At 39.0% G+C, this 24,963-nt stretch overlaps 1 protein-coding gene across 2 annotated transcripts in view; it reads left to right on the forward strand.

Annotated features, from left to right (window-relative positions):
- The window catches only part of LOC105023937 (arrestin red cell), a 38,918-nt gene that overhangs the window by 2,209 nt on the left and 11,746 nt on the right, over positions 1-24,963 (forward strand). For both annotated transcript variants that reach the window (XM_010893490.4, XM_010893489.5), the window contains exons 2-3: positions 16,915-16,945; positions 22,693-22,753. In XM_010893490.4, coding sequence (XP_010891792.1) covers positions 16,915-16,945; positions 22,693-22,753 — 92 coding nt within the window. The remainder of the gene's footprint in view (positions 1-16,914; positions 16,946-22,692; positions 22,754-24,963) is intronic.

Below are 24,963 nucleotides of genomic sequence, written 5' to 3' on the forward strand. Positions count from 1 at the left end.
TGACAATTTAGTTATCCCTCCATTGCCTTATTCTAGAGTTTTCGCTTGGAGGGTGTTATATGCAAAGATATTCTAGATATCCCCAATGTGTTACAGTGGGCTATGGAGATCTATTTGTTCGATTAATTTGTTAATATCCTCCTTGTTCACATACTGGGTTGTACACCACTTGGTAATGCGTGAACCAATCATAGTGATGAGAATTTGGTGTGTAACTGATCTTTTGAGTCTGGGCTAAATTCGGGGGTTTAGAGTACCTGTTTTAGGGCTAGGTTATATGTAAGCTTAGGCTACTCTGTGGTGGCACTGCTGTCCGTCAGTTTAGAATGCAGTGTTGTTGATCTGTATCAGAACAATTCCAGTGTTATGGATATTACATTTGCATGTGAAGTCTCAACTTGTACGACTCAAAGAATATACTGATATAATATAAATCAAACTGTGTGCACATACACCAGTGCGGATGCTGTTAAGACATGTTATAAAGAATGCATTATTGCCTAACAACTTTATTTAGATTCATTTTGGTTTCATGTGCAAAGGGAATATCCTAATATAACATTCAAACACGACTTTTGTAGTCTGTTTTGACGACTTTTGCAGTCCTCAAAGCAGAGTTTCAATAAATTGTCAATGGTAGAACGCTACGTAGGTGGAGCCAAGGGGTGAAGAGTGAGCGAAGTTAAGCGTGGGAGGCAACAAGAGGGCATGGAAAAAGTTGAATATAATGATGGAAGTGAAATTGGACACCTCGCGACAGTCTGCACGCCTAGACCATGTTGCTCATTGGGTGTTTTGGGAGAAATGTTAATCACTTGACTATAGGCGATATATGTATACTTCCGTATAATTTAATGTAAATAAGCATTTTTGTCAGATTCTGCTTGCTTGTGTCTTTGTAGATCCTAAATGTCTCTACTTATGATGTTAAAACATAAAACGTTATTTAGCAATTTGTTTTACAACCCCATTTCCCAACCAACTGATGCTGTGTAAAATGTGAATAAAAACAGAGTGCAATGATGTGCAAATCATTTAAACCCTATATTCAATAGACAATAGAACAAATAATGACATATCAAATGTTAAAACTGAGACTATATGAGCAGAGCTGGCCAAGAAGAGCTAATGTATCTTTCTGACTGACTGACTGATACTAACCCCTTGTTAAATAGCATAGTGGTTAGAGAAGCAGACCGCGTTTGAATCTCCTCATAGTCAAAACAAAATACGCATTAGGATTTGTTCCGGATAGACAGAAACTTCGCTGGCTACAACATTCAGTAGCTACATTATAGTAAGCCTAAAGTAAAACTGTTTACAGTTATGCAGCATCCGTGCGTGCTTCTGGGGGTAGTATAGGCTTTATCAAAACCCCTTGGGCAGTAAAAGAGTAGGGGTTTCCACGATTGACGTGAAAATAATTTATCGTCACCTGTATTGAAAGTTATTGTATCAATGTCATTCACGAATGAAAGAAAAACAATGTTTTTGTGCCATGAAATGAAATAGCTTAGGCAGGGAACATTTAATCTTCAGTCTCGCTAGCTTACTCAATTCTTAAGACTATTCCAATTAGTTAGTAGATAGTAGTAAGCCTATTACTGGCTAATAAGCGGATAAAACGGCCAGTGGCAAAAGCCATACAGTTTATATATGCTATTTGAGGTTAACTTACTATTTTCAATTAAATATTATAATAAATGATTTGTACATCATTGCATTCTGTTTTAATTGGTGTTTTACGTGTCCCAACTTTTTTGGAAACAGGGTTGTAACTTCAAAGCAGCCGAGCATGCACATACGGCATGATGTGTCCCGATTAGAGTTGCACATTTTTCCTTAATCGACGGTCGACATCGTCAAAGATCAATCAACCAATTCATCTTATTAAAACATTTCTATGATGCAAAATCTCAAATGTGTAATTTTTTTTCATAAATAAAATCTTTGTTTTTACAAGACGTGGACGTATTTGACACCATGTAGATGAAAACGAGTGCAATGCTATTATACCTCCTTTCTCCATTAAAAACGGAAACGATATATTTTAAAACAGAAATAGTTAAAAGATCAATGAAAAATTTCATTTTAAGCTTATACCTGTATTTAAAAATAAACTATAATTCGGACTCAGTTTTTGGATGAGTATGCCTACTACATTTTAAATGAGGCCAACAACGCGCTCTGCAGATATACTATAAATAGTTTATACAGCCATATCAAATATAAACAAACGATCCCCAAAAACCAGAAACGTTTTTTTCTTTATTAAAAAACAACTTAAAATGAAGTCTTTGGACTCTGATTACTAAATGACGGCAAGCTGATCTGATTTCCAAGCAAGCCTATTGATTTTTAATTTCAAAAATGCTCAGGGGCGTGTCACGAGCACATGGGGGTAGGTGAGATTAGGGACAGTTGTAACGCATTTTGCAATTTTCCCAATAAATCAAAAACCATTTGCATTGGAATGGCAAATTTGCTATTATTATCAACTTCAATATGTCAACTACTGAAACAATGTATTTAAGGGTTTTTATAAAATATGTTCAGTTTGCAAAATGTATTTAAATACAGTCACTCCACTGTTAGAACCGTCCCAGTGTACAGGGACGGTTGTAACACATGCCAGGGACGGTTGAAACATGTCTAAAGCATACATCATTATTTGATCAAATACTCTAAATGAAAAATATAATTTATCATTCACCTTATTGTGAATATTCATGTCTTTAAAAAAATATATAATTACGTTTTTTCACACTACATGACAAAGAGGGGAAGTCGTCAAATTTTAAATGCATATAAATTATATAATGGGTAGGAAACAACAAAAGTTTTAATATGAAAATCAAAATGAATGAGTAGAAGGGCAACATTCCCAGCAAGAGACGGGGCGGGGACTCTTGTAGTTGTGATTGCCAAACAAGGGTTTTGCCACCAAGTACTAAGTCATGTTTTGCAGAGGTATCAAATGCGTATTTCACTCATTAAAATGCAAATCAATTTATTAAATTTCTGACGTGTTTTTCTGGATTTTGTTGTTGTTATTCTGTCTCTCACTGTTCAAATAAACCATTAAAATTATAGACTGATCATTTCTTGGTCAGTGGGCAAACGTACAAAATCAGCAGGGGATAAAATAATTTTTTTCCTCATTGTAGATGTTTGATCTCAGGACAGTATCCAAAAAATATATCTGATAGAAAATTTACATTTGTACTTAAAAAACACTTTTGCTGGTAACATTCTCTGTGAGTTTAGAGTGTTACTCCTTTTTGGAAGCAAGAAGACAATCTAACTGAATATAAGCTGAGTGAGTGTGATCACTATAGCTTGTTTCTGATTTTAGGAATTCAAGGTATTACAACTTTGTCCAGCAGGTGAAAACACCGGCTTGGATGGCACTGATGTCGCGGAGATGCGCATGTATTGCTGGGGGAATCTTCCTTCATTTGGCCTACCTTCCACCAGTCCGTTGGATTTTGATCCAGCGGTGGTAGAATATCTTGCAGAAATTTAGTTGATCTCAGTATTGCCTTTCTATGCTGCCGGTGACTCTGCCTCGCAATGGAATGCTATATCCCGGTTAATTCATTAACCGCATAAAATCGTCACCGTCAATAATATTTATTGGAATCATCTCTCTTTCCTGGCAAATCTCTTGTTATCCTCTGCCTGTTGTTGATTGCAGTTGTTTCTAGTGAACATTGATGTAATGTTCATGTGAGAAGAGGACGATGTCTGTTTGTCAAGTAATCAAACAATTGGCGTAGTCGTTGTGTTACTTTAACGCATAGTATTTGCAGTGAACTTGATAATAAAACAAAATCTAAATGATCACAAGCCACGCTTATTTTGCTCACTTAATCTTTCATTGGATTATACCGCTGTAAATTATTCAGATGGTTCCCCGCCCAACTAGTTACGTTGTGTTCTCAATTAATACTAAACGGATATTGCCTACGTCGATCAAATTCTTATTAACAATTAATCGATCTTCGACTAATCATTAACATCCCTAGTCCCGATTGGTTATCACACCATCGCTTTTCGAAAAAAAGACCTATGGAGATGGTATGAAGGTAAAACACTTTTATAGCCCTGAGACTTTTTTCAGTAGTGCTGGGTTATATATGCTCTTGTAGCCTACATAAAAACACAGATATCAATTATTTGCATGCCTTTTAAAGTGTTATTTAGTAGGCTTAGCCCTATCAAGTTCATTGTGATATTAAGCTTGGTTATTTGGGTCAGAACTCTTTCTTCCCTATCAAGTGCATTGTTATATTAAGCTTGTTATATTAAGCTTTATTATTTGGGTAAGAGCACTCTATCTCCTGTTAGGCTACTTTCTGACAGTTTCTGCTTTAGGGTGTGACCAAACTGTCAAACTGTCAACATGCCAGTAGCACTCTGTCCTAAATCTTTAAAAAAAAACAATGGCAGAGTTGGTGGGAAAGAGAAGCTTATCTTCGCAGTTATAGCCTAAAGATAATTATAGGCTTACTATTCCTTTTTAGCCTGAGTCGTGTTTGTTTTCCAGTATAATAATGAATGTTAGAAATAATAACTGTTTTCCATTTGTCATTTTTTTGTTCCTGTTTATTGAAAGCAGGCTGCTTGCAGCAATGTATGGCCATTGCACAATTCAGCGATATTAATAACATTTTTCACAGTATTAGTATATTTATCCTTTAAAAAAAAATAAATGTATACATTTTTAATACTTTACTGCAACTATTATTAACAGTAACTTAGTCTTATGATACAAGCTTTTTGGTTTGCAATGTGGGATTTTCACGACGGCACAATGATTTTGGTTGCATATAGCAAAAATTTATCAGGTTTATACCGTATCTCACAAAAGTGAGTGCACCCCTCACATTTATGTAAATATTTGATTATATCTTTTCATATGACAACACTGAAGAAATGACACTTTGCTACAATTTAAAGTACTAAGTGTACAGCTTGTATAACAGTGTACATTTGCTGTCCCCTCAAAATAACTTAACACATAGCCATTAATGTCTAAACCACTGACAACAAAAGTGAGTACACCCCTAAGTGAAAATGTCCAAATTGGGCCCAAACACCATGTGACTCGTTAGTGTTACAAGGCCTCAGGTGTGAATGGGGAGCAGATGTGTTAAATTTGGTCATCTTTGGACATTTTGTGTTATAAATATTTGCAAAAATGTAAGGGGTGTACTCACTTTTCTGAGATACTGTACATTGCTATTGAGGGCCTGAAACTAGTACAGTGGTGTAAAGCACTGCCTTGCAAAACAGCTTTTTCCAGTAAATCAAATTCGAGTTTTTTAAATAGCCTGCACTTCCTTGTATGGCATAAGGTACGAGACACATTGGAAATGTGATATTTAGGCATGCAATACTTTAGGACTCCTATAGTTCTACAATCTACATTGTTCTCTTGCGTTATGTTAGTAGAAGTCTTAACTATACTGGGTGGGGGTGAATGCAACAAAAGTGCTCCCATGTTTCATCTGCCAAAATAAATCTCAGAAATGTTCCATACCCACACCTTATTTTTCTCAAATGTTGTGCACATGTTTGTTTGCATGTCAAGAAGCCGCATGATCATTACCTATAACAGTTCATTCTACAATGCACAGCTTTTTCACGCATTATAAATAAGTTTTGAGGGAGCGTGCATTCCGCATGCTGTCTATAGGAATCTCCATCAGGGCTGTTGTTACCGAATTTAATGTTCATTCAAGTCGCCTCCAACGTTGTTTTAGAGACTGGCAGTACATCAACCGCAGACTGCATGCCAGCCCAGGACCTCAACATTCGTCTTCCTCACCAATGGATTGTCTAAGACCAGTGACCCGGGCAGCTGGTGGAACTGTGGGTTTGCACAACCAAAGAATTACAGCACCAACAGTAATAAACCATTCAAGGGAAGCTCATTTGTCTGCTTGTTGCCCTCACCAGGGTCTTGAACAGGGTCTGGACCAGGCTGCTGTTGGGTGTCATTACCAACCTCGAAGGCCACTGGCACGGAGGAGAAGAACGGAACGCATTATGATTTATTCCATATAGACGAAAACTTCGCTGGCTAAAACCGTTAGTATCTACATTATAGTAAGCCTGAAATAAAACAGTTTACGGTTATATTGCAACTGCTTCTGGTGGATTTTTGAAGTACGTATCCGTGCATGCATTTTGGGTCAGGATAGACAAACGCATTTGCTGGCTTAACATACAGTAGTTACGTTATAGTAAGCCTTAACTGAAACTGTATATGGTTATATTGCGACTGTTTCTGGCATGGGAAAGTTAATCTTCAGTCTCACTAGCAATTGCTCAATTCTTATGATTATTCCTAGGAAGTTAGTAGATACTAGTTAGCCTATTACTGGCTAATAAGCTGTTAAAACGGCCAGTGGCAAAGCAATACAGTTCAGTTAGATGCTATGGTGGAGGTAAACTTAAACTCAACTGAGTTTAGCGACTGCTGAAACGTTTAATGCTGTGGCGTAGTGGTTAAAGACCGTGCCTGATGTGGAAGACCTAAGTTCGAATCTATTGAGAGCAACGACATTTATTCGTTATTTCTGGTAGATTCCACACTTCTCTCGTCTTTTCACTTGATAAAAAGTTTAGTTATTGTAGTTATTGTAACTATTGATAGTTACTTTTTTCTTTCATTCCTGAATTACATTTATACAGCATGTTATTTTCTCATGAAAAGAAAAAAATTCGTTCTTATGCCATGAAATGAAATATTGGGCTGGCCATGACAGGGCCTTGATCTGGTGGTCCTCCATCCACACTTTGATTGACCTGGCTGTGTGGCATGGAGCATTGTCCTGCTGGAAAAAACTATTCTCAGAGTTGGGGAACATTGTCAAAGCAGAAGGAAGCAGGTGTACTTCCAGGATAACCTTGTACTTGGCTTGATTCATGCGTCCTTCACAAAGACAATCTTCCCGATTCCAGACTTGCTGAAGCATCCCCAGATCATCACCGATCCTCCACCAAATTTCACAGTGGGTGCAAGACACTGTGGCTTGTAGGCCTCTCCAGGTCTCAGTCTTACCATTAGACGACCAGGTGTTGGGCAAAGCTGAGAAGATGCTCGTCAGAGAATATTACCTTACTCCATTCCTCTACGGTCCAATCCTTATGGTCTTTTGCAAACTTCAGCCTGGCTCTTGTTTTCTTCTCATTGATGAAGGTCTTTTTTTCTAGCTTTGCACAACTTCAGCCCTGTCCCTAGGAGCCTGTTTCGAACCATCCTCACTGTGCACTTCACCACAGCTGCTGTTTGCCATTCTTTTTGTAGGTCACTTGATGTCATCCTACGGTTGTTGAGTGACATTCGAATGAGTTGACGGTCATCTCGGTTAGTGGACAGTCTTTCGCCCTCTGCCAGTCTGTAGCTTTGTTGTCACCAATGTCTGTTGCTTGACCGTCTTTGAAATGTTCAGGATGGAAGCAACCTGACGATCACTGTATCCCTCTGCCAGTAAAGCCAGAATTGAACAATAAAAAAAAAAAATCAAATTACCTTTGAGGTACTACTTACCAATTGCATTGTGGGATTGTTGACGTGCTGTACGCTGCCTGCTGTTACCTACCTGGCTACTTGCCAAACTTTTTTCTAATTTATTCTATTTAAACTAATTGGTCAAATTGTACTTTAAGAGTTTACCAATGCCATATTTTTCATCTGTTGACCTCTTACCCAACTTTACTACACTGGGACTCTTTTTGGACATAATTAACAGAATTACTCACCTCTGAACACCCATCGCTAAGTATCATTAAAATGCCTTATCACTGTAATTGTTGTAGTTACAACACGGAGGAGAACTATCGTCTTCAGGTAAAGATAGCAGAGTTAGAGGCTCGGCTTCAGGCACAAATGTCAATGTTATTGTAGAAATAGATAAAGTGCGTCTGTGCCACCAGGAAGAAACAATAGTCTTGTTAGCACCCCGGCACAGCTCCTGCAGCCGGGCAATAACTTTCTCTTAGTCACTGAGAAGAATTGCAGTTGAACAGTTAAACCTGAGTCGTTGCTAAATCCAACTGAGACTTTCAACAGGTTTTACCAACTGGAGTCGGAGTCAAGGCCCGAGCCATCTTCGGAGGGTAATGATCGGCAGGCATGTTCTACCGATGGCCTTGAAAAACTAAAAACTTTTGTCATCTGCGATTCCATTACACGCAGTATTAGACTAAAGAATCAGCCGGCGATCATACACTATTTACCGGTGCGCAGAGCCACCGACGTAGCTGCAAATCTGGGGCTGGTTCTAGCAAATTCTAAAACTGGCAAGTATAGAGAGTACAGAGATATTGTTATTCACGTTGGCACCAACGGCGTTAGGATGAACCAGTCAGAGGTTACGAAGCAGAACATAGCATCAGCGTGTAAACTAGCTAGAAAGATGTGTCAGCATCGAGTAATTGTCTCTGGCCCCCTCCCAGCTAGGGGTGGGGACGAGCTCTACAGCAGACATGCGCAACTCAATCGCTGGCTGAAAACAGAGTTCTGCCTGTCGCAGGAGGTAGAGTTTGTAGATAACTGGCTTTCTTTTTGGGACTCTCCCAGAAATAGGGCCAGGCCTGATCTGCTGAGGAGCGACGGACTCCATCCCAGCTGGAGTGGTGCTCTTCATTTATCTAGGAACATTGACAGGAGTCTCACTCCTATAGCCTCACCATGAGAGAGGGTGAAGGTCAGGCCGCAGGCTGTTAGCCAGGCTGCTAGCATAGTGGAGTCTGTTGATAGCATAGCCAGAGTAGTTAGTACAGGTTTGCCTATTGACACTGACTCGTTCCAGGCTGAGAAAAGTTAAACAACGTAGTGCTAACAAAAACAACCTTATTAAGATGAAGCCTTCCTCCACCTCGGTCACAAATAAAATAAAAATAACTATCACCTTGCATCTCAAAATGTGACTCCTAAATGTTAGATCCCTTGCTCCAAAGGCAGTTGCAGTAAATTAATCTCTGATCATGAACTAGATGTTATTGGTTTATTTGAAACATGGCTAAAGCCTGATTAATTCATTGCTTTAAATGAGGCCTCTCCTCCTGGCTATACTAGGGATCATATCCCTTGTGCATCCCGAAAAGGAGGGGGTGTTGCTGATATTTATGACAGTAAACATACATTTACTCTCAAACACATCACTGATTTTCATTATTTAGAAGTTTTACTCATGAAAGTTAACCAGGCCAATAAATCGTTTTACATAGCTACTATTTATAGGCCCCCCGGCCATACACAATGTTCCTCAATGAGTTTCCAGAATTCCTGTCTAATCTTGTAGTCATGGCAGATAGTATTCTAATTTTTGGCAATTTCAATGTTCATATGGAAAAGTCCAATGATCCTCTTCAAAAAGCCTTTGAAGCCATAATTGACTCAATGGGTTTTAACCAACATGTCTCAGGTCCAACACATTGCCACAATCACATCTTAGATTTAGTCCTGTCACGAGAAATAGATATTGTAGATCTAATAATTTCCCCCCCAAATCTTGGATTATGGGATCACTGTCTTATTACACTTACCATTAAAACAAGAAATCCACTTGCTCCGCAAACAATGAGTTTCAAAAGCCGTACTATAAATTCTCGGACTACAAAAAAATGATATTCTTACAAGTTCGCTCATTAACAACAGAGTAAATAAATATGTAAACAATCAAATCGAGGATCTAAACTCAACACTGTGAAATACATTAAACCCGGTATCACCACTAAAAACAAAAGAAATGTGCAACAAGAAACTTGCTCCCTGGTACACAGACAATACTAGAGCACTTAAGCAAGCCTCCAGAAAATTGGAGCAAAAGTGGCGCTCCACCAAGTATTCAGATTAACCTGGATAGACAGTACACTACAATACCGAAAATCACTCACGTCTGCTCGATCAGCTTATTTCTCCAACCTGATTGAGGTGAACAAAAACAATCCAAAATGTCTCTTCGATACAGTTGCAAATTTAATAAAAAAGCAAAGCTCAACAAGTGGGTCTTCACTTTAGTTCTAATGAATACATGAACTAATTTGATGAAAAGATCATCACCATTAGAAAACAAATAACTGACTCCTCCTTAAATAGTTATGGTCCTCAAAATCTCAGTTGTCCTAAAAATGTCCTGAACCTCCCTTACCAGGTGTCAATGGAGACACTTGGATTTTTTGATACCGTATCGCTCGACACATTCACTAAATTTGTAATGAGTTCTAAACCCAGCTAGGTCAGCTAGACCCGATTCCAACAAAATTACTTAAGCAGCTATTTCCTGTGCTAGGTCATCCAATGTTGTTCATAATAAATTGCTCCCTTTTCTCCGAATGTGTACCAAACTCACAAAAAATAGCCTAAATTAAGCCTCTTCTAAAAAAAATCTAATCTGGATCCCAACATTTTAATCAATTATAGGCCAACATCGAACCTCCTGTTCCCCTAAAAAATCTTAGAAAAATGTGTTTCCCAACAACTGAATGCCTTCCGGAAGACAAATAACATTTATGAAATGCTCCAGTCCTGTTTCAGATCCCATCATAGTACTGAGACTGCACTCGTGAAGGTAACATGACCTTCTAATGGCCTCAGGTTCTGCATCCGACCTGTTGCTTCTTGATCTTAGTGCTGCTTTTGACACTATTGATCACTCCCTTCTCTTAGAGAGACTGGAAACCCATATTGGGCAACGTGGACATGTTCTAGCCTGGTTTAAATCTTATTTATCTGAAAGAGATCACTTTGTTTGTGTGGATGGCATATCCTCTGACAAGTCAAAGGTATGCTTTGGTGTTCCTCAAGGTTCAGTTCTGGGCCCATTATTGTTCTTACTATATATGCTGCCTCTGGGCGATGTAATCCGAAATCACAATGTAAATTTTCACTGTTATGCTGAAGACACACAGTTCTGTATTTCAATAAAGCATGAAGAAGGCCCAAAATTTGCTGCTTTGGAAGCATGCGTTTCAGATATTAGGAAGTGGATGACCGAGAACTTCTTGCTCTTAAACTCAAGAAAAACAGAAATGCTTGTTTTAGGACCCAAGAAACAAAGAGCGTTGTTAGCAGATCTATCTGTGATCCTCGAAGGCTGCGTGGTCGTATCCCAAAAAATGGTAAGAAACCTTGGCGTTACCCTTGACCCTGACCTCTCCTTTGATGAACATATAAAATATGTCTCAAGAGTTGCTTATTTTCATCTTTGAAACATTGCATCTGAAACTTTCTATCAAAACTGTTGCAGAAAAACTAATCCATGCTTTCGTTACTTCTAGACTATTACTGCAATGCTCTTCTTTCCGGTTACCCTGACAAATCAATGAATTAACTTAAATTGTGCTGCACACGGCTGCTAGAAACCTAACTAGAACAAAAAAATTTGAACACATTACTCCTGTACTAGCGTCCTTACACTGGCTGCCTGTTAGGGTTAGGGCTGATTTTAAGGTTTTACTGTTTACCTATAAATCAATACATGGACTTGCTCCTACTTACCTTGCTGAAATGATCCAGCCATACATACCTACACGTAACCTACGATCGCAAGATGCAGGCCTTTTAATTGTACCTAGAATTTCTGAACAAACAGCTAGAGTCAGGGCCTTTTTTCATATAGGTCCACTACTGTGGAATGATCTGCCAATTAAGGTTGGAAATGCAAACTCTGTGCAAACGTTCAAGTGTCTACTAAAAACTAATCTCTACAGCACGGTTTACGATTAGGTGTTGTCTGGCCCAGGGGTTTGAAGGTGACCAGAAGGCTTGATACTGTCCACCCTTGCTGTCTTGCCAGGTGGGCTCTCGTCGCCACTGGGATGCCCTCCCACCAATGCCTTTCGGGGGAAGAGTCACTGGCTTGTTGTTGACTCGCTGTTGCGCACTAGTGCAATTGGGCTGTTCTCTGCTGCCAATTCTTGGCCCTCATTCAGGGTGGTTGCGGTTGGTGGGTCCCTTTTGGTTGATGCCTGGCAATGTGAGTGGATTGATTTCCTGCCTGTTGGGCCCTGTCCGGGGCCCCCCCCCGGACAGAGGGGGTTAGAGAGCACAATCTAGTATGGGCCAATCTACACTCACTTAAAGGATTTCTCATTAATGCAATTATCTAATCAACCAATCACATGGCAGTTGCTTCAATGCATTTAGGGGTGTGGTCCTGGTCAAGACAATCTCCTGAACTCCAAACTGAATGTCAGAATGGGAAAGAAAGGTGATATAAGCAATTTTGAGAGTGGCATGGTTGTTGGTGCCAGACGGGCCGGTCTGAGTATTTCACAATCTGCTCAGTTACTGGGATTTTCACGCACAACCATTTCTAGGGTTTACAAAGAATGGTGTGAAAAGGGAAAAACATCCAGTATGCGGCAGTCCTGTGGGTGAAAATGCCTTGTTGATGCTAGAGGTCAGAGGAGAATGGGCCGACTGATTTAAGCTGATAGAAGAGCAACTTTGACTGAAATAACCACTCGTTACAACCTAGGTATGCAGCAAAGCATTTGTGAAGCCACAACACGCACAACCTTGAGGCGGATGGGCTACAACAACAGAAGACCCTACCGGGTACCACTCATCTCCACTACAAATAGGGAAAAAATTGGACAGTCACCAAAATTGGACAGTTGAAGACTGGAAGAATGTTGTCTGGTCTGATGAGTCTCTTTCTGTTGAGACATTCAGATGGTAGAGTCAGAATTTGGCGTAAACAGAATGAGAACATGGATCCATCATGCCTTGTTACCACTGTGCAGGCTGGTGGTGGTGTAATGGTGTGGGGGATGTTTTCTTGGTTACACTTTGGGCCCCTTAGTGCCAATTGGGCATCGTTTAAATGCCACGGCCTACCTGAGCATTGTTTCTGACCATGTCCATCCCTTTATGACCACCATGTACCCATCCTCTGATGGCTACTTCCAGCAGGATAATGCACCATGTCACAAAGCTCAAATCATTTCAAATTGGTTTCTTGAACATGACAATGAGTTCACTTTACTGAAATGGCCCACACAGTCACCAGATCTCAACCCAATAGAGCATCTTTGGGATGTGGTGGAACGGGAGCTTCGTGCCCTGGGTGTGCATCCCACAAATCTCCATCAACTGCAAGATGCTATCCTATCAATATGGGCCAACATTTCTAAAGAATGCTTTCAGCAGTTGAATCAATACCACATAGAATTAAGGCAGTTCTGAAGGCAAAAGGGGATCAAACACAGTATTAGTATGGTGTTCCTAATAATCCTTTAGGTGAGTGTAGTATGATGCTGACTGGCTTTTATTTAGGCAGCTGTGTAATAAATGCTCTTTGCTGCTCAGGAAGGCCAAATCTGAGTATTTTCTTTATCAGTAATTACTGAAATCTTAAATGACCTTAAGAAGTTTTGGAAAACTATTAAGTTGATTTCTGCTAATAGCCATGCTAATGAACTGCCATTATGCATTATGAAGGACTCGATTACTGTGTATGACAAAACTCATGCTAAATTGTTTTAACAAACATTTTGTACCATCTGGTAAATTGTTTGATTCCATTTCTGTTTCTGATCTACCTTGTATTGAAGAACCTGTGATATCTGGTCAGATTTTCAGTTTTTAGCCATTCTCAGTCCAGGAAATCCATAAAGCCCTGAAGTCCCTAGATCTAAAAAAAACCTGCAGGTCCTAATCTTCTTGATCCCTGCTTTCTGAAGTTGGCAGCTGATTTTATAGCTGAAACATTGACAAATACTTTTTCAATCTTACTCTGGAATGTAATGAAATACCAGAGTTATTGAAGTCAGCATTTGTTTTACTATTGCTTAAAGGGGGTGATCCCTCACTTTAAAATAACTGTAGGCCAATTTCGAAGCTGTCACCCTTGGCCAAAATCCTTGAAACCCTTGTTAGTGAACAGTTAAAGGAGTTTTTATATACTCATTCTATCTGATCCATGTGTCAATCTGGCTTCAGGAAAAAGCATAGCACAGTAACAGCAGCCATAAAGGTCTTAAATTACATTACTACTGCTCTGGATAAGAAACAACATTGTGTTTTACTTTTTATCGATCTCTCAAAGGCTTTTGATACAGTAGATTCCACTATACTGAAGCAAAGTCTATCAAGCATAGGTCTTTCTCAGCACGCTGTTTCCTGGTTCGCGAACTATTTATCAAATCGAACTCAGTGCACGCAATTTAATGGCTTGCATCTGATTCATTGTTTGTTCTAAATGGTGTACCCCAGGGCTCTGTACTGGGTCCACTCTTGCTCACTATTTATATAAATGATCTAGATAGAAATGTACAAAATGCTGAACTCCACTTTTATGCAGATGACACTGTTATTTATTGTTGTGCTTTGACCTTAGAGAATGCTTTTCAACATTTACAAACTGCTTTTAATGCTGTTCAACATACCTTGTGTCACTTGAAACTTGTTCTCAATGTGGAAAAAACCAAACAAATGTTGTTCTCTGAAACAAAAAATAAACCTCTAAACCTCTAAATCTTCCATGTATAACTACCTACCAGGGTAATGTGATTGAGACAGTAACTTCATATAAATATCTTGGAATTTTAATTGTTGATGACTTGTCCTTTAAACTGCATATACTTCAACTTGTTGAAGTTGGGATTTTATTTTAGGAACAAGGCTTGTTTCTCTTAAAGCCAGAAAAAAACTTTTATGCCTATACTGGACTATGGTGATATTTTATTTATGAATGCCTCTGCTCAGTGTTTGAGATCTATTGACACCCTTTATCATGGAGCACTGAGATTTATCTTAAACTGTCAGGCACTTACACACCATTGCACTTTATATGTTGGAGTTGGATGGTCTTCCCTAGCATCCCGTAGACTTAGCCACTGGTATGCCTTTGTTTACAAAGCCATATTGGGTTTTTTGCCCTTATATTTATGTTCATTTATCCATAATAAATGTGGTGAATACTGTCTCCGCTCACAGGATGTTATTTTAATTACTGTGCCAACGGTCAGAATTTTTTTTGGGAAACGTGCCTTCATGTACTCTGCTTCATCAGCTTGGAACACCTTTCAAATTAATTTTAAACTACAAGATCTTGTCTCTCTTAGCATTTTGAATTCATTGATGATGGACTTGGAATCTGATTCCCTTACTTTTTAATTATGTTCAGTCAACATCTGCAGAATAATGGTGTAATTGTCTTATGGTTGTATTGATTATACTTGTACTTGTATTTGTTGTATTGTATACTGAAACATTTTATGTTACGACTTGCGGCTGCCAATTCTTGGCCAGGATGCTCTTGGAAATGCGATTTTTAATCTCAATGAACCTATCCTTGTTAAATAAAGGATTAATTAAATGTGTGTGTGTGTGTGTATACACAGTGGATATAAAAAGTCTACACACCCCTGTTAAAATGCCAGGTTCTTGTGATGTAAAAGAATGAGACAAAGATAAATCATGTCAGAACTTTTTCCACCTTTAATGTGACCTATAACGGGAACAATTCAATTGAAAAACAAACTGAAATATTTGAGGGGGGAAAATCAAGAACTCACAATAACCTGGTTGCATAAGTGTGCACACCCTTAAACTAATACTTTGTTGAAGTAGCTTTTGATTTTATAACAGCACTGTCTTTTTGGGTAGGAGTCTATTAGCATGGCACATCTTAACGGGAGGACATCTCCTGTACACAGCCCTCTTCAGATCACCCCACAGATGTTCAATTGGATTCAGGTCTGGGCTCTGGCTGGGCCATTACAGAACGTTAATGTTCTTCTGGTGAAGCCATGCTTTTGTGGATTTGGATGTGTGCTTTGGGTCGTTGTCGTGCTGAAAGGTGAATTTCATCTTCAGCTTTCTAACGGACGCCTGAAGGTTTTGTCCCAAAAATGCCTGGTATTTGGAACTGTTCATAATTCCCTCCACCCTGACTAAGGCCCCGGTTCCAGCTGAAGAAAAACAGTCCCAAAGCATGATGCTGCCACCACCATGCTTCACTGTGGGTATGGTGTTCTTTGGTTGATTTTTGCACCAAACATACCTTTTTGGAATTATGGCCAAAAAGTTCAACCTTGGTTTCATCAGACCATAACACATTTTCCCACAAGCTTTTGGAGGACTTTGTTTGTTTTTGCAAACGTCAGCCGGGCTTGGATGTTTTTCTTTGTAAGAAAAGGCTTCCGTCTTGCCACACTACCCCATAGCCCATTCATATGAAGAATACGGGAGATTGTCACATGTAGCACACAGCCAGTACTTGCCAGAAATTCCTGCAGTTCCTTTAATGTTGCTGTAGGCCTCTTGGAAGCCTCCCTGACCAGTTTTCTTCAGTTTTGGAGGGATTTCCAGTTCTACTAGAACAGCTGAACTTTATTTGTGATTAATCAGTCACTTTAAATGATGGCAGGTGTGTCATGACTTCTATTTAACATGAGTTTGAATGTGATTTGTTAATTCTGAACACAGCCACATCCCCAGTTATAAGAGGTTGTGCACACTTATGCCACCAGGTTATTGTAAGGTTTTTATTTTTCATTTTTCCACCTCGAAGATATTTAGTTTGTGTGTGTGTATGTATGTGTGTATGTATATATATATATATATATATATATATATATATATATATATATATATATATATATATAAATTTATTTTTTGTTATTATTCTTAAAAACCCAATCCATCCACCCACATTCAATGATGTTTTTGTCACAGTTAGAAGAAAACCCTTTATCTGCTGTGAGAGAGTATCCTGTCCAAATGCAGGATGTTGGGTGTAACCTTATACCTCTAGGACATGATAGAGAGCTAACTGGAAAACACCAGACCAAAGTTGTGAAAATAACATGTCTAATTTGTATATAGGCTATATATCTATGTGGTTGATATAATCTGTCTTGCTTTCTTTCTCCTTTGTCCTTTTTCAGAGTCTTCAAGAAGTCAAGCCCCAACTGCAAGGTAAAATATATGTGTAGCCTGGTGCATTAGGGCAATTCCACCATAAAGCAATTTCAAAATACCGTGACCGGATTTATTTCATTTCGAATGTATGCCAAACAAAAACCAAACATTGCAAAACATCAGTTAATGTGTAAAATGAGTCCCAATATCACTTATGGTGGAATTGCCCATCACTAGTTTACTACTATTTGACACTTTTTTGTTTTGATGGATGCAGATCTGTTTTATTTTTTTCCTGACCTTTATTGTGTGGCACTATGGATGTAAAGGTAATTGTGCTCTGCACATGCGAATGTGTTTGTCTACCTTCCCTTCGTTTTACGTTTCTTTATTTAGTCAATGTTTGATTAGCATATCTCCTAGCTATTAGCCTAGCTACCTTTTCTTCCTCATTTTTCAACAGCAGAAATAAATCCCTGCAGCTACTTAGACAAACATCCAAATGTAAATATGATACATTAACACTTGTGGTAGGGTACAGCAAACCTATGTTCCCTCTAAGATGTGTAAATGCACACCACCTAGCACAGACAAATTGGCATCCTGCACAGACACAAGATAATACTTCATTGAGTTTGCTGTATTAGTGTGCAGTTGCACTGTATAGATCTATAGGATAGGATTCTCTATTGTCAGGGCTCCAGACTGCGAACCAATGGTTGCATTTGGGACCCGTTTTCTTGACTTGAGTTTTAACGCATCAGAGCAACCATAAAAAAAAAAAAACTACACCCCCAGGTGAAAATGTCCAAATTGGGCCCAAATTGGGCCCAAATTGTCAATATTTTGTGTGGCCACCATTATTTTCCAGCACTGCCTTAACCCTCTTGGGCATGGAGTTCACCAGAGCTTCACAGGTTGCCACTGGAGTCCTCTTCTACTCTTCCACATGATGACATCACGGAGCTGGTGGATAGTTAGAGACCTTGCGCTCCTCCACCTTCCGTTTGAGGATGCCCCACAGATGCTCAATAGGGCTTCGGTCTGGAGACATGCTTGGCCAGTCCATCACCTTTACCCTCAGCTTCTTTAGCAAGGCAGTGGTCGTCTTGGAGGTGTGTTTTTGTGGTCGTTATCATGTTGGAATACTGCCCTGCGGCTCAGTTTCAGAAGGGAGGGGGATTGTGCTCTGCTTCAGTATGTCACAGTACATGTTTACATTCATGATTCCTTCAATGAACTGTAGCTCCCCAGTGCCGGCAGCACTCATGCAGCCCCAGACCATGACACTCCCACCACCATGCTTGACTGTAGGCAAGACACACTTGTCTTTGTATTCCTCACCTGTTTGCGCGAAACACATGCTTGGAACCATCTGAACCAAATACGTTTATCTTGGTTTCATCAGACCACAGGACATGGTTCCAGTAATCCATGTGCTTAGTCTGTTTGTCTTCAGCAAACTGTTTGTGGGCTTTCTTGTGCATCATCTTTAGAAGAGGCTTCCTTCTGGGACAACAGCCGTGCAGACCAATTGGATGCAGTGTGCGGCGTATGATCTGAGTACTGACAGGCTGACCCCCCACCCCTTCAACCTCTGCAGCAATGCTGCCAGCACTCATACGTCTATTTCCCAAAGACAACCTCTGGATATGACGCTGAGTACGTGCACTCAACTTCTTTGATCAACCATGGCGAGGCCTGTTCTGAGTGGAACCTGTCCTGTTAAACCACTGTATGGTCTTGGCCAACGTGTTGCAGCTCAGTTTCAAGGTTTTGGCAATCTTCTTATATGCAATCTCTGTAGAGCAACAATTTTTGTTCCCAGATACTCAAAGAATGATTTGCCTTGAGGAGCCATGTAGAACTTCCAGTGACCAGTATGAGGGAGTGTGAGAGCTATGACATCAAATTTTATTCACACCTGAGAACTTGTAACACTAACGAGTCACATGACACCGTGGAGGGAAAATGGCTGATTGGGCCCAATTTGCACATTTTCACTTTTGTTACCAGCGGTTTAGACGTTAATGGCCACGTGTTGTGTTATTTTGAGCGGACAGCAAATTGACACTGTTATTCAAGCTATACACTCACTACTTTACATTGTAGCAAAGTGTAATTTCTTCGGTGTTGTCACATGAAAACATATAATGAAATATTTGCAAAAATGTGAGGGGTGTACTCACTTTTGTGCGATACTGTAACCGTAAGGATTCTATTTATAAGCCGTTCATCCAAAATAGGTGGCGATTGCTGATAGGTTATTGACGTAACGTGGTTTAAACGAGGCTAAGGTATAACTACTAGGCGTAAAAAAATTGGTGTCTCACATACAACAAAAGAGAGTACAGACAAGTAGAGTTTGATATCAGGACAAGAATGAATAACAGAATGGAGTTGTTTTTTTTTAAGGTTGCTCTGATGCAGAAATGTGAGGGGTGTACTCACTTTTGTGAGACGTTGTATAATGTTATTGTTCACTGGCAGTGGGGAATGGTGTGCTCTGGGTGTTACTGACCCAAATGAATTTAATCAGTCAAAAGATTCGTTTTTTTCCATTTAAAGACTGAGTAATTAAACATAGTTGAACGCATCAGTAGTTTTTGTTAGTTCTAGTTTTTGGCCACATTGAAATGCCAAAGCTCAATGCATTTACTATAATGTAGGATTATAATAGTTGAATTAATCCCCAAAAATGTTATGTTATCTACAAGGTTATTGCTGTATCAAGAAAGTGTTCTTATCAGAGTGAACTGGCAAAATGGATAATGGAAAGTATTCAGAGCCCTTAACTTTCTCCACTTTTTGTGCTGTAGACTTAATGTATAGTTGATTAAATATAAATGTTTTGCCAAACCACACACACTAAAAAAAGTGTGTGCCAGTTTATTTGGAATCAAAATGAGGAAGTCCGCTTGGATTATCATTGCAAACCTTAACCAAGAAATTACAATTATTCATTGTAATGTTCTTTTTCAGCAAAAAATAAAGATTACATCATAAATGTAACTACACAGGTGTAAATGTAGAGTTGTGCTCAGATGTTTGCGTAACTTTGAGAATTTACCATTTGTAAAGGAGATTCCCTGTGCCTTTAAAACTCACACACACCCCAAAACATCAAGGTGTTGTCGGGCATATTGTTACCAGGCTTTTTTGTTGCATTGGCACAGTAAAGGCTTCTTTCTGACCACTCGACAATGCAGCTCATTTTTGTTCAAGTATCATTGTATTGTGCTCTTTGAAACAACCATACCATCTTTTTCCATGGCAGCCTGTATTTCTCTTGAGGTTACCAGTGGGTTTTTCTTTGTATCCAGAACAATTCTTCAGCTGTTTTGGCTGAAATCTTTCTTGGTCTACCTGACCTTGGCTTGGTATCAAGAGATCCCTGAATTTTCCACTTCATAATAAATGAATGAACAGTACTGCCTGGCATTTGCAAGGCTTTGTATATCTTTTTATATCCTTTACCATCTTTATGAAGTTTCATTACCTTGGTACGCAGGTCTTTTGACCTTTCTTTTCTGCTCCCAATGGCTCAGTATCTAGCCTGCTAGTGCATCCATGTACATGCTAACAAACCCATTGACTATTTATACAGAAACTAATTGCAATTTAAAACGCCGCAGGTGTGTGAAATTCACCTTTTAATTGCTATTTTCACCTGTATGTTTCTGTCACATGTAGCGTAAGAATTTCACAATTAGCCCTTCGCTCTGGCCGTGAAGCCCCGAAAATCATTGTATGCCCTACGGCCACCATGGCCTTTGTGCCCTGCTGTCAAAATCTTGCGGTCTGCCATCTTTTTAAAAAAAATTTTTAGCTTTGTTTGTAGTTCGCAATCGAGAACAACCGCAAGAACAGTCTACATGCAGGTAAGCAAGCTAGCTAGTTATCGATAGATATCAGACTTATTTAGTGCTTAATTGAATCAAACCTCTCCGTATTGGAAGTGGGGAAGTTCCGACCTCCGAGTGGGAGAGTACACCTGAACGCTTTTTGAGAGCTCCGAGAAGTAATGTTAGGTTTGACATCACTCGACATGGCAGCGTTTGTGGTGAAAGATTAAAAAACTAAAATGACTTGCTCTGCGCACACAAGTTACTACATTTGTTTATTTAGGTCATACTCATTAGCGCAGGTTATTGAGATGTTAAAGCATACATTTACTTTTGTGTAACTGAGGTAATGTTAGCCTTCTTGCTAGCTAGCCTTCTTGCTAGCTAGCCTTAATCTTACTTCACTGTCAATACAGTTCCCTCTTTGTCATCTTGTGAATGCATGAAATTAAACAAATTCCAGAATCTAAGACATTTGAGGAGTACAGTAGATGTAACTTCAAGGATTAAAACATGATAATTGAACTTTCTATGTGGAAAAACCATATCAGTTATAATAAGTTATTATTCAAAGTATGATATTAAAACATTTAATGTTTTGTTTTTTCTTATCAGCAATTCAAGTTATTTGTAAACTCCAAATCCGCCTATTTTACACAATGGCCTTTGTGCCCTGGCATGTGGCCTTGGTGCCCTAAACATTTTTGTGATACCGAAGGTCAAATGGCCTTGCCCCTAAAATGACAAAATTCCAAGCCTGGTTAACAAGGCAAAACGTTAAAGGCTATGTAAACTTTTGATGAGGGCCATTTGGGTGATTTCCGTTATCATTATGATTTAAAAAGGAGCCAAACGACTGATAATAAATGGCTTCATATGATCACTATCCTTAAATAAAAGACAGTTGTTTGGCATCATCAGTCATATTTTCAAAATCTATGCCAAAATTTCACAATTTCTGCCAGGGTATGCAAACTTATGATCACAACTGTAACTACACAAGTCCAGAATTATTGGTCCCTTTTAGAAGAGTAGAGGATTTGTTCTGACATCTTGTCAAAATAGCTTTTTTTGTCATGGAGGTAGCATCTAATTACAGACTTTGTGTCTTGTGTTCTGAAAATTCAACCAAGTCCTGCAATTCTTGTTTTTACCTTTTAAACCATCTTCATTGAGTGTGGGAGCAGGTTCGTCAAAGCTACAGTTGATTTCAACTTCCTAATTATTGCCTTAACAGTGGAGATGGGTATTTTCAGGCTTGTATCTATTTTTCTTCTAGAGGCACTGACTCATTTTTGCTTTTAGATGTCTTTTCATGGCCATTGCTATTTAAGGTAAACAGTCTTTTGACTCATTTAATTTTTGTTCTCTGACCTTCACCGCGATGAAAGAGTTTTGGATGACCCTTTTGAGTTCCTAAATGTTGAGACTTCTAATAGAAGATAAGAATGTCTAGTGGTGCCAGTAATAATAGTTTTCTATTTTATATTACCTTGATGGTTTTATTTCATATTTTGAGTGTTAGGTCAACCCGATAACCAACAATTAGTCTTATGCTCATCTTTGCCAAGGGGGACAATACATTTTGGAAGGCACTGTAAATACAACCTAAAATGTACACCCATTATTTGAAAGGGGGAAAGGGAAATGTTTTACAGTAAACCCATCGGTTTGAGGATTAGGCATTTTCTCATTGACTATTTGGTAGTAGGTGATTGACAATCTGTATATGACTAATTGATAGTGTAGGCAAGAGTGTGAAAGATGCTGAATCAGGCATAAGCAGTATTTTGAACAATCTGTTGTTCTTCCTGAATGTAGTAAATGCAAACAATCCATTCAGACCAGCCTTCATGAGAGCCAGAGAGCCTTTGAGTAAAAGCCCAGAGAAAACGTTGCAACACTCACATTCACCTTAGTTCTAGATCTAACCCCCCCCCACCCACTTCCCTTCTGCAGGTCACCGTATACCTGGGAAAGAGAGACTTTGTGGATCACCTTGACCAGGTGGACCCAGTTGGTAAGTGCAGGATGATCATGTTTATCCCTGAAATCATAATAGGAGTCTGAGAATCTCTCAAGACTGCCAAAGCCTTTGGTTTGGAGAACACCGTGCTCTCTCTTTTGACAAGCCCAAAGCTATAGTAAATCTTCCAGTATTGCTAAATGTTAGATTTTAATTTTATTTTCGTAAACCAGATTTATGGGAACTGTTGCGTTTTATTTTCTGTTTTCTTTCTGACGTGACGTTTTTGATATACTTAATATAGGTATGTTGGATGTAGGGTAGCCTGTCTGAATATTGTGCTGTTTGGTGAAAACATGCCCTTACATTCCCCCTATACTGTAGGTACATTCCAATTAAATTCCAATTAAAGAGTCCAAAGTAGGTTGTTTCCATTAACACAGAGGAGGTAAATGCAAGGATGTGGCAACTATTAGCAAGCTCAAGGTAGTGTTGCCCTGTTTAGTGCATCCTCTTAATGACATAAAAAAAAATGAATTATGGGAAATGAAAAAACAATTTGTTCAAAATGTTTTCATAGCATACCTATTTTTGTAGTTCTAAGGGCTCCGATTGTAAATACAACTGTTATTACATTTTATCATACAGCATTAGTACTTTAGTGAGTAAAAACAAATGCTACCAACACTATAATAGAGGGGAAGCTGTGCTGGGATTTTATTCAAATAAAACCAAATGGGTAAAAACATGTCGGTTACTATATAGAAAGTTTACAGGCATTAACACCACATTACACATCTATGAATCGTGTCACAGCTGGATAGGATTATCTGGTGTCAACATGCTATTACCAACAGAATTATGGCTAGAACAGCTTTTGGTTGGTCTTATACTATACTAGCTTAGCCAGGAATTAGCACTTTGGATTTTGTTTTTAAGGACCCTTCAAATATTTCCACCTTTCCCAGTGTAGAGCAAACGATTGTAAGACAGGCAAATTACAATTCCTTGCGCAACAGTTTAAAAATTACAGTGTTGTCTTTACAGTTCAGTATGACCAACAAATGTGTGATCGTTACTGGTGCAAGCTAGGAGTGGTAAGGTGCTGGGGGTTTAGTTGGTTTTGTTCCTCTAAACTACGATTTTATACTCACACACACACACACACACACACACACTAGGGATGGAACGATAGAGGATGTCAGTGCTAATCGCAATGGAAAATCATTGTTGACAAATTCCATAATCAGGATAATCGTATATCAGAATATAGGACTATCCCAATATATACAGATATAGAGTTGTGCTCATAAGTCTGCATACCCTGGCAGAAATTGTAACATGGATTTTGAAAATATGACTGATCATGCAACCTTTATTTAAGGACAGTGATCATATGAAGCCATTTATTATCTTAGTTGTCTGGCTATCGTTTTAAATCATAATGATAACAGAAATCACCCAAATGGCCCTAATCAAAAGTTTACCATACCCTTGAATATTTGGCTTTGTTACAGACACAAGGTGAAAATGGCAATTAAAGGTGAATTTCACACATGTGGCTTTTTAAATTGCAATTAGTGTCTGTGTATAAATAGTCAATGAGTTTGTTAGCTCTCACGTGGATGCACTGAGCAGGCTAGATACTGAGCCATGGGGAGCAGAAAAGAACAGTCAAAAGACATGCGTAACAAGGTCATGGAACTTTATAAAGATGGAAAAGGATATAAAAAGATATGCAAAGCCTTGCAAATGCCAGTCAGTACTGTTCAATCACTTATTAAGAAGTGGAAAATTCTGGATCTCTTGATACCAAGCCAAGGTCAGGTAGACCAAGAAAGATTTCAGCCAAAACTGCCAGAAGAATTGTTTCGGGATACAAAGATAAACCCAGAGGTAACCTCAGGAGAAATACAGGCTGCTCTGGAAAAAGACGGTGTGGTTGTTTCAAGGAAAACAATACAATGATACTTGAACAAAAATTAGCTGCATGGTCAAATTGTCAGAAACCAGCCTTAAATGCACCACAAAAAGCCTGGTTACAATATGCCCGACCACACCTTGACATGCCTCACAGCTTCTGGCATGCTGTTATTTTGAGTGACGAGACCAAAATAAGTGCAATGTTTGGAGAGGGGTCAACAAGGCCTATTGTGAACAGAATACCACCCCACTATGAAGCATGGTGGTGGCTCACTGATGTTTTAGAGGGTGGGTGAGTTCTAAAGGCACAGGGAATCTTGTGAAAATGCGCATGGGACGCC

Source organism: Esox lucius, chromosome 7, assembly GCF_011004845.1.
Source record: "Esox lucius isolate fEsoLuc1 chromosome 7, fEsoLuc1.pri, whole genome shotgun sequence".
NCBI lineage: Eukaryota > Metazoa > Chordata > Actinopteri > Esociformes > Esocidae > Esox > Esox lucius.